At 63.6% G+C, this 10260-nt stretch overlaps 1 protein-coding gene across 3 annotated transcripts; it reads left to right on the plus strand.

Moving 5' to 3' along the window:
- Positions 1–829: 829 nt before the first annotated feature.
- On the plus strand, positions 830–10260 carry HDGF (heparin binding growth factor). 3 transcript variants are annotated; one of them, XM_047841032.1, is made up of 6 exons: positions 830–1167; positions 7025–7101; positions 7229–7367; positions 8022–8207; positions 8487–8710; positions 8892–10260. In XM_047841032.1, the coding sequence occupies exons 1-6, from the start codon at positions 1081–1083 to the stop codon at positions 8896–8898; spliced, it is 720 nt and encodes a 239-aa protein (XP_047696988.1). In that variant the 5' UTR covers positions 830–1080; the 3' UTR covers positions 8899–10260. The 3 variants fall into 3 exon arrangements, with proteins under 3 accessions (XP_047696988.1, XP_047696990.1, XP_047696989.1); XM_047841034.1 differs by lacking the exon at positions 830–1167 and adding an exon at positions 1381–1512; XM_047841033.1 differs by lacking the exon at positions 830–1167 and adding an exon at positions 2112–2135.

The raw sequence follows: 10260 nt of genomic DNA on the forward strand, positions 1-10260 counted from the left end.
GGTTGGTTCTACCACTTGTGATCACAGAACCTAGGCTACGATGTCGTCTCTGGAATCCAGCAAAATCACTCTTGGGAGACCCAGATCCGAGTCATCAACTTTGGGAATCCTTCAAAGAGTCTTCCCCAGTACCCGCCCCCCCCCACCCCCGCCGCCCCCCGCAAGAAGCAGTGCCCTCTGCTCCCCAAGCTTCACGGCTTGGTTTACTGATGGTCTGGGATTTACTGGCATTGTACGGTCTCTTCCCCGCGAGAACAGGGCTCGTCTCTGCGGGCTGAGCTGGCGGCGGAGCCCAGATCGCTTTTGCCAGGAAGCAGCACCCAGAACGTGGCCGCTTTGTACCCCAAGCCCTCGGACACCTCCCGGCTCCCAAACTGGAGCCTCGCCCCTCAGCCGAGGCCGCTGCGGGGCGCACAGCCCGCCGTTCGGACCCCCGGCGATCCGCACGTCGGCGGCCGGCGCGCACTGGGGGCGCAGGGCAGGGACCCACACGGGCCCCCGCGGCCGCGTCGGGCCCCGCGAGCCAGCGCCCCCGAGCCAGGGGAGGGGCGCCAGGCCGCTCCGTCCAGCCGGGCGCCAACTCCTCCCGGCCGGCGTGCGGGCGGGCGCCCCCCGACAGCTGCACACAAAGCCCGCTCGGCGAGCTCGGCGCTCGGCTCCTCAGGCCTGTGCCGCCGCGCGCCGCCGGGCGGCCCCGGGTTGGGCGTCGGGCCGCGGCAGGCCCGGGGCGCCGAGCGCCGCGCGCATCGAACCGGCGCGGGAGGGGGAGGGGAGCGGGGGAGGAGGGGGAGGGGGCCGGCGGGGGAGGAGGAAGAGGCCTCGCGCCGAGGAGGGAGCAATTGAATTTCAAACACAAACAACCGCACGAGCGCGCAGCACCGCGCCGCCGCATCCGCGCCCGCCCCGTCCGAGCGGCGCGGGCGCACAGCCGTGGCCGCGCCGGAGCTGGGGCCGGGGGCCGCCATCGAGGCGGGGGCCGCTCGAGGGCCGGAGCGCAGCGGCGCCGCCACCGCCGCGCGCGCAAACTTGGGCTCACGCTCGCCGGCGCGGCGCGGAGCCCGGGGCGCCCGGAGCCCCGCCATGTCGCGCTCCAACCGGCAGAAGGAGTACAAGTGCGGGGACCTGGTGTTCGCCAAGATGAAGGGCTACCCGCACTGGCCGGCCCGGGTGAGCAGCGCGGCCCGCCGCCCCGGCCCCGGGCTGGGTTGCGTAACACTCGGGAGGACGCGGGCGCCGCGCGCGGAGGGGCGCGGGCGGGGGGCGGCCGAGTCCCCGGCTCGCTGCGAGCGCCTCCTCGCCCCCCGCCGGTTACATAATGGTGGGGGCGGGGGCCCCGGCGAGCACGGCGTCCGCGCGGCCCCCCCCCCCCTCCCCCCGAGCGCGGCGGCGCGGGGCGCGCGGCCTGGGCTGGGGCCGTCGGGAACCCCTCCCGGGCGCCCCGGGACCCGCTTAGAGACCCCCGCTGCCCTCCCCGATCGCTGCCCCCGCTCAGACCCTGCTAGGAGCGAGAAGGTAGCGGGAGGGTCCCAGCCCGGGGAGGGATCTGCGGAGGCGGAGTTCGCTTCTGGAAAACTTTGGTTTGGGGCGGCCGCGAGAGGTCTGAAGTTGGGAGGGTCGAGGAATGTTTGGGGGCGGCGTGAGAGGGGATCTACTTGGCTCGGAAATTAGTTGCCAGAACCCTTCGCTGCTCAGCCCCACAAAAATAGCCCTCCATATGCTGCCAGCTCAGATTGGGGGCTGAGGGTGGCAGGGCCCCTGGGAGGCCGGCAGGTCCAGTCCAGGCTGCCCGTTCCTGGAGGTGGGGGGGGGGGGCCAGCTGCTTCTCCCCTTAGATAGGAACCTCCCGCCGCAACGGCCCAGTGTGCCATGTGGTTGACTGAGCCCGCCAACTTGAGGGCCTGCCCCCCCACCCCCACCCCAGCACCTGGCCAGGTGGGAGGGTGGGGCCCAGAAGCCCAACCTGCTGTGTTCCTCAGGTTTCCCCTAAGGACTGGGACAGCTCAAGGAGGGAAGGAGGGAGGGGAGGTTGCTGGAGGAGTTTGGGGGTGTTACAGGGGGCAGCGCCTCTGGCAACTTCCAAGTTGGTCTGGAGAGGCCTTTGCAGTTGGGTGCAGTCGTGACCCTGTGCCCTGGAGGTAGGACTCTGGGCAGTGAAATAGGGCCGAGGGCAGTGGGAGGAGGGAGCTTTCTAAGCCAGGGGGCCAAGTGCGGAACTGCTTCCAGGCTTTAGGTTACGGTTCTCCACGTGAGTCTGTGTCTTTATCTGGCCCGACCCTGCTTGGAGCCTGGGAAGTTGCCCCAGGCTCTGCCGGGACCTGTTCAGAGGGCCAGGCCAACTTTGGGGCCACTCAGGAAACCCAGGAGTCCCTTCCTCACCCTGTACCCTCTTCGAGGAGTATGCTTAACCCCATATGCTTTGAGCTCCCTGTTCCCTGAAACCTCTAGATGTCCGGACACTGGAATGGAAACGAGGGGCTCTCTCAGCTTCCAGGGCCTTCTAAGTGCCTGGGCTGGGGGTTAGGCGGGTTGTGAGGAAGCAGCCGCAGACAGCCTTGCGTGTGTGTTGGGGTATGTGGCCTGTGAGCACTTGTGTACTTTACTCTGTACCTTTGATCCGTCCGGCTTCTTGGCCCAGATGCCAAGGCCCTGTTGGGCAGGGCAAGAACTGAACCCAGGTCTCTGCTGCGGCTCCTACCTCCTGGGGGGGGGGGTGGGACAAAGTCTGGAGGCTGGGCCAGGCCCCGGGGAAGCCATGCAGCTGGAATGTGGGTTGCAGGGAACTCCTTCTGGATCAGGAAAGAGAAAACAGTGAGGGGGACACAGACGGGCCCACATTGGCCCCTATGAGGTAGACCTTCCAGGTTTCTGGTGGCCTTTAGGGTGAGGCCGCCCTTGGGACTGGGGATGCCATTTAGTCTTGTCTTCATCCTTCCTCGGCCTCCAGGACAGAAGGGCGGGACCAGGGGGCAGTGCCTTCCTGTTGAGGCCTGGAGCTTTTAGATAGAGGCTTGGGGAGGGGAGGTCAGACTGGATCTCCAAGAGATAGGGAGGGTGCCACCCTCTGCCTGTGCTGCAGCTTTCGATTGTGACATCTGGGGATCGGTGCACCCAAGGCTCTTATCTCCCACATAGATCCTTCTGGGATGCCAAAAGAGCTGACAAGTCTGGGTCTCCTCTCCATGCGTGGATGCTGTCTTAGCCCCTAGAGGGGCAGAGTGAAGGGGCCTGACCTTTCCTGAGACCAAAGAGGAGTAAGGGGGCCTCGTGGATGGCCAGGTGGAGGCCGCTGAGTGGGTTTTCCTTCCTCAGCCCCTGCTTCTGGGGAGGACGGCTGACTGGGTGGGACTGGAGAGCCCAGCCAGCCGGAGGGGCCACGTGGTAGGCAAGACCTGTCCCGACTGCAGTGCCACACAACATCTTAACCTTCTCCTTCCCCTCTTCCTTCGGCTTGACTTCTTGGGGGGAATCTCCAAGCACTTAACAACTAACCTTCAAGACTCTGGGATTCCCCCCCACCCCCCCAGGTTCCTTCCTCCTCTCTCTGCTTCCTGTTTCACAATCCCAGAAAACCTGAGCAGCCACAGGGCCTCACCCAGCTTTCCTCCCTCCCCCACGTCCAGGCACCACCTTCTCTTTTCTGCCTCTTGGGCTTGCCACACTTTCCCGGCCCCAACTGTCTCCTGCCCCAGATTTTCCGGTTCCTGGGTCAGGCCGGGCTCGGCTCTGGGTGTGGTGGTCAGAACCCTGGCTGGCAGGCAGTGTGGCCTTAGCCTTCCCTGCTGTCCTCCTACGTGTGGACAGGCGGTCCCCGACTTGGCTTGGGTCCGAGACTGGGGAGAGGTGTTCAGTCTCCTCCCCCATTCCTCACCTGGGGTCCCTCATCAGGCTTCAGTGGGTGGCCATGAGCCCTGGGGGCGGGGGGGGGGCAGCTTTTCTTGCCCTCGGGTCTGTCTGATGGAGCCAGGCACATGCAGAGGGTTGGGCCTGGAGTGGATGGGCCCCCGCCTGGGAGAATTAACCTGCCTGGATTTCTGGAATGGCTGAGAAGTAGCAGACCCCCCTCCCCCGTTGACCAGTAGAGGGGGTTGCGGCAGGGTCCCTAGCACTGGTCCGGCCCCACCCTGCCCCGCTTACCCTTGACTCACTTGTTGTGAGTCACGGTCTGGATATAAAGGCACCGCCTGGGAGACATATGTCTGTATTGGGGGTACAGGCCTCTCTTGAGACCTCACGTCCTCCATACGCAGGAAAGAACTGCCCTTTGCTTTGAAACGCGAGAAACGAGGTTTCCTTTGTAGCTTGAAGGATGGAAGGGACTTTTCCCCTTTTTGAGGTGAGGGGTTGAGGATTCCACTGAGTGACAACAGCCCACTTGTCCTGGCGCTTCCCCCACAGGTACCACCGTCAAGGCGAGGCCGGGAGCAGGGTGACCCTTTTGGGGTCGAAGGCCCCTGGCTTCCCTCTGAACTCCATACCCACCCTTCATTTGGCTAGAAGTCAGCAGGGCGGGTGTATCTGGCGTGTGGTTCTATTTTTAATTCTCATCCATTCTTTTGTTTCTCCTCCGCCCCTGAGGCTGGGCAGCTGGTGGCCTCCTGGGTCCCCTGTCACACCGCTCAGCTGCCTGGGAGTTCACTTTACATGGGAAAGCCCTGTGGGGCAGCGCTTTGAGGGCTGTGCTCCTGGAGAGAGCTTCCTGTCCCCTCCTGTCTGACCCGTCCTTCACCCCACCCCCTCTCCTGAGCCTCAGTTTCTTCCCTTTCACCTTTCTTGCGCCTTGAGGCCCTGGCTCAGGTGTGAGCCCCGAGCACGAGGTTCCCTGTTGCACCCCCAGGAAGGCCCTCTTGCCCCCCACCCCTGCCTTGGGTCCTGGGGTCAATATGGGTGGAGAAGAGGCCTAGGGGAGGGTTCGTGCTATTGTGCACGTCTCCTGGGACCTCTAAGCCCTGGAGTCTCTCTCTCTCTCTCTTTTTTTTTTTTTTTTTTTTGCCTCGCCCCCCTCTGAGAGGAGGGTGGGGAGCCAGCTGGTCACAAGACCCAGGTGTCCTGGCCGAAGACTGGCTCCTCCTCCTCCCGCACCCCAGGCCTGGCTTCCCGAGAAGGGCCTGGGCCCTCCAGCGCTAGCTGCGGTTTCCAGCAGGCCGGGGACCCAGGTGCCAGACTCCAGGCTCGGGGGTGGGGGTGGGGGGTGGGGTGTGTTGTGTCCCCTCCTCCCCAATCCAGAGTGGGGGGAGGGGTGGTCACATTCCTGGTTGCTGAGTGGCCCCGGGGGCGGGGTGGGTTGTCATGGCGATGGGGATCCTGTTTGTGGGGGGGGAACTGCGTGCCTTTCCACCCCCTGCTATCACACCCCAACCTCCTGGTCATGGGGAGGGCCCAGTTGGTGCTGGGCTTTCCTGAGGGGAGGGGCTGGACTTCTGTCCCCAGAGGCCACAGGGCGAGGGGGGAGGTGCCCAGGAACCTGAAGACTCCGTGCCTGGAGCCCGGTGCCCCTCCGTTCCCTGCCCGGGGCTCCGCCCCCTCCTGGGTGTGTCTCCGCGCCTTCTCGGCACCCCGCCTCCCTGTGTCCCCAGGCCCCCAGGTCAGACACTGTGTCCCAGTCCTGGTGGTGTTAATCGATGCCTCAGGCTGTCTGTCTCTGTCCTAAATGCGCGTGGGGCCCCAGTCAACATGGCCACCTGGCCCGTGTCCGGCGGGAAGCCAGGCGGCCGAGGCGGCTGCTGCAAGTGTTGCCGGGAGTTGTAGTCCCCCCCACCCCCAGCTCGCTTGGCCTGGGCTCTCCTGGCCTGATCTGGGGAGGCTGTTGGGGCCACTGCCTGTGCGTTTCCTCTGACCCCAGATCTCTGCACCTTTCCCTCCTCGTTCCCCCAGGACGTGGCAGGAGACCAACTCTGGGACCCTCACTAACTTATGCCGTTTGAGGGGGGGGGGGACCTCAATTTCCTCATCTGTAAAATGAGAGTGTCTGACTATATCAAGAGGCTTTCCAAAGTGTTCCCCAGAAGCTTTTGGGGTTGCTCCCTGGGGGGGGGGGGTTGTTGAATAGGCAGCCCCTTGGTCTTGCGCCTCCACGGTAACCAGAGCAGTGGCCTTTATCTGTCTCATGGATTCATTCAGCAGATCTTCCCGTGAGCCTGCTGTTTGCTGGGCACCTGCTGTCCGGTCTCGGGGCAGGTGCGGGCCAGAGAATCCACATGGGCGTTGCTCAGATGTTGATGTGGGTAACCATGGCACCGGCGCTCTGAAGGAGAGGTGCTGAGGCTTCTGTGGGGAGCCAGCTGGGCCAGGAGGGGTGGGGGCGCCCTCCGGAGGAAGCCATGCGGGGCTGCGGTTGGAGGGCTCGCCAAGAGTTAGTGAGTGTGGGAGAGCAGAGACCAGGGTGGCCACAGCAGAGAGGGGGAGGGCAGCCAGTGGCCAAGGAGGAGAGCTAGTTAGTGCACGTGGGGCAAACCGAATTTAATCCCTGTGGCTTGAGTTCTGTGACTCTCCGTTTACAGATGAGGAAACTGAGGTAGAAGGCAGTTCAGTAAGTTGCCCAAGGCCAGACAGATATCGGTGGCAGCCCTGGGAGTATGGCCTCCTCAGGAAGAGGTGTACGGGGCGGGGGGGCTCTGATCACGAGCAGACTTGGGAAGGTCTCAGCAGGGGCGAAGTGCTGCGCTTGGAAGGCCACTCTGGCTGCCCTGGGGCCGGTGCGTTGTAGGCAGCCTGCAGTCCCGTGAGGGTGGAGGCCGAGAGCCCGGGGGAAGAGGTGACCACCGGCGCTGGCTGGGACGTGGGCTTGTGGGCAGGTGGAACCGTGCCGTCGGGCTTGAGGAGAGGGGGCCAACTCCAGGTTTCTGCTGGGGCTGCTGTCTGACTTTGAGCAAAGTGCCACCTCTAAAAAGGGTTCAGAAGCCACCTCGGTGACGTCTTGGGCCCCTCTCCGTCGGCTTTTACACAGATATGTCCTGGAGGCCAACTCGGCCCCAAGTTGTGACCTTAGGACTCGGCTCACACTCAACTTTCCTCATCTTGCTCCCAGATTGACGAGATGCCCGAGGCCGCCGTGAAGTCGACAGCCAACAAGTACCAAGTCTTTTTTTTCGGGACCCATGAGACGTGAGTGAGGGGCCAGAGGTGGGGAGGGCCATGGGCAGAGCGCCGTGGGCCACAGGTGGTGTCGGCGCCCCTTCCCCGCGGCTCAGGCAGGGAGGGCTCCAGAGCACAGTCTCCCCTCTCTCCCCAGGGCATTCCTGGGTCCCAAAGACCTCTTCCCTTACGAAGAGTCCAAGGAGAAGTTTGGCAAGCCCAACAAGAGGAAAGGGTTCAGCGAGGGGCTGTGGGAGATCGAGAACAACCCTACTGTCAAGGCCTCGGGCTACCAGGTGAGCAGCCAGCGGCCCCAAAGACCCCCTGGAAAGCAGGTGTGGCCGCCGGCTCATTTGGAACCCGGGCCCACGCGGGATGCTTAGCTTTCAGGACTGAGAAACCAGGCCTTTCGGGGGGGGCAGGAGCTCCTGGGGTGGGGGTGGGGGGCCCTGCAGGAGGGGTTGGGGGAGGCGTGTGGTATCATTGTGCTATTTAGACAGTGGCCTGGGGGGCAAGGACAGGACAGAGGCGGTAAGTGGGGACAGCCCTTTAAGGGACCCGGTGTGAGTGTAGGACTTGGCCTTAACTCTTTCCACGAAGGCTTCCAGGAGGAGGTGCTCGTGAGCCGGGCAGGATGAGGCGGGAGGGTGGGGGGCGGGGGTCGGCGGGGAAAGGGTCCCAGCTCCCTTTGGGAGAAGTTGACCCGAGGTTTTGCCTCCTGCTCCAGCCCTCCCCCCTCCTGCACAGAGCCCTGCCTGCCCGGCCAGTGGGTTTAGCCCGGGGCTAATCCGACAGAGGTGGGTCTCAAATCACTCGTGAGACTGGGCACCTGGGGGGGGGGGCGGGGGCGAGGCGGGAGAAGGAAGGAGTGAGTGGCCGAGGGTGGGTCTGGGGAGGGGCCCCCGCAGGCCACGCAGGTGCCACTCAGCCTCTGGTGTCTCCGCGCGCAGTCTGCCCCCAAGAAGAGCTCTGTGGATGAGCCCGAGCCCGAGCCCGAAGCCACGGAGGGTGATGGCGACAAGAAGGGGAGTGCAGAGGGTAGCAGCGACGAGGAAGGGAAGCTGGTCATCGATGAGCCGGCCAAGGAGAAGAACGAGAAGGGGGCGCTGAAGAGGAGAGCGGGGGACCTGCTGGAGGTAACTGATCCCCGCCTGGGTCCCAGGGAAGCCAGCTGCTACTCCAGAGACCCTGCAGTCTGGGGTGGACCAGCCCGTAGTCTGGGGTGGACCAGCCCGTAGTCTGGGGGTCCCTTGCCAAGAAGCTGGGGCACAGGAGACCCTTCAGCGGCAGAGGCCTGGGGAAGGGGGTTGTGGGTATGTCAAGGAAAGAGCCTCTGTGGAAGAGGGGCACAGGTGGGTGGCTGGCACCCCCACTCCTTGGCCTCAGCCCGCCTCGTCTCTGCCAACCCTACCTAGGACTCCCCAAAACGTCCCAAGGAGACAGAAGACCCCGAAGGGGAGGAGAAGGAAGTAGCCCCCTTGGAGGCTGAGAGGCCCCTCCCTGTGGAGGTGGAGAAGAACCGTACCCCCTCTGAGCCCGGCTCTGGCCGGGGGCTTCCTCAGGAGGAAGATGAGGAGTTAGAGGAGGAAGAGGCTGCCAAGGAAGATTCTGAGGCCCCTGGCATCAGAGATCGTGAGAGGTGAGGGAGCCCCCTGCTCTGAGGCAGCTGGGCTTGGGGGTTGACCAGCCACCTGTGGAGGAGGAGGGGGGTCCTGCCACGGAGGCAGGGTGGGCTCTCCCAGGAAGTGGACACTGGCTGGGGTGTGGCCAGCCCAAGGCCACACCCATAACCCTTCTCCCCTCCAACCCTCCCCCCGCAGCCTGTAGCCACCAATGTTTCAAGAGGAGCCCCTGCCCCGTTCCTGCTGCTGTCTGGGTGCTACTGGGGAAACTGGCCATGGCCTGCAAACTGGGAACCCCACCCCGCCCCGCCCTCCTCTGCCACTTAACTCTCCCCACTCCAAGCCCAGCCCCTGGAGATTGACCTGGATGGGGCAGGCCACCTGGCCCTTGCCTCCAGATCCCCACACCCCTGTGATCTGAGTCAGGGCCCTGTGTTCTGCTTCGTGGGCTGCAATGAGGCCATTGTGTCCCTCCCTGCCTGGAGCCGTTTCCCAGGGTATCTGTTGGGGCCTGGACTGGTGGTTTCCACCTCCTGACACCTTCCTGCCCGCCGCGCCCCCCCCCCCCCCCCCCCCCCAGCATTCTGGACCTCTGGATTAGCTGGCATCGGGGGTAGGACTGGAAGGGATGGAGAATCAAACAGCAGGGTAGGCTTCTGGGCCTGAGAGGGGCGGTCTTCAAGTAGGGGTGGGGGGTCGGCAGGAAGATGGCATCTTCGTGCGCTCCTGTCCCCTCCTCCCGGACCTGTTCTCTCAGCCCCCTAGATTCAGGGGGAGTGGGACAGCTTGTAGGGGAGGGGCTCCCTTCCATAAACCCTTGATGGTGGGCAACATCCAACCTTCCTTTTGCTGACCCCAGGAGTTCTGGGGGTCATAGATGATCGTCAGAAGATTTGGGGTCTTCCAAGTTGTTGGGTCGAGGACCTGAGGTCCAGAGGGTTGGCTTCACCCAGCTAGGGTGGGAGCATTGAGGAGCGTCTGTCCACCTCTGATCTCTGGCCAGAGATAGGATGCCCTGGGGAGACCCCTTAGCTGCCCTTTTCCCTCTCCCCACAGTGCTCAAGGCCATCCTACAGTCACATATGTCACCCAGACATAAAGGAAAAGACACATTTTTTAGGAGATGTTTTTAATAAAAGAAAATTACAAAAAAAAATTTTAAAGACCCCTATCCCTTTGTGTGCCACCCCCACCCCCGGCTCCTTCCCCTCTCTTGCCCCCACTTACGAGGTGCACTGGGAGGCTTCCCTTCTATTTGGGGTTTGATGACTTTTCTTTTTGTAGCTGGGGCTTTGGTGTTCCTTCTGGTGTCCGTTCCCATCACGTCCCTCACCTGGTCTCCTCAGCGTTGTCACCAGATCTGAAACCCACTGGGAGGACAGGGGAATAAGTGCCCTTGCCCAGCCTCTGTAGCGGCCTCTATGCCTCTCTCCCGTCTCCTGTCTCCCCCCCCACCCCCACCCCCCCTTGGGCTCTGATGAAAAATTGCTGACTGTAGCTTTGGGACTTTAGCTCTGAAAACCGTAGACGATTTCAGTTCTAGGAAAATAAAACCCGTTGATTACTA

The sequence above is a fragment of the Prionailurus viverrinus genome, chromosome F1 (assembly GCF_022837055.1).
Source record: "Prionailurus viverrinus isolate Anna chromosome F1, UM_Priviv_1.0, whole genome shotgun sequence".
In the NCBI taxonomy this organism is placed as follows: Eukaryota; Metazoa; Chordata; class Mammalia; order Carnivora; family Felidae; genus Prionailurus; species Prionailurus viverrinus.

What these genes read in the sequence shown, in the direction of transcription:
- HDGF (XM_047841032.1), top strand. Translation starts at nt 1,081, where the DNA reads ATGTCGCGCTCCAACCGGCAGAAGGAGTACAAGTGCGGGGACCTGGTG. An exon ending in TCAAGGCCTCGGGCTACCAG is followed by an intron (nt 7,368 to 8,021) that starts GTGAGCAGCCAG and finishes CTCCGCGCGCAG; the next exon opens with TCTGCCCCCAAGAAGAGCTC. An exon ending in GAGCGGGGGACCTGCTGGAG is followed by an intron (nt 8,208 to 8,486) that starts GTAACTGATCCC and finishes AACCCTACCTAG; the next exon opens with GACTCCCCAAAACGTCCCAA.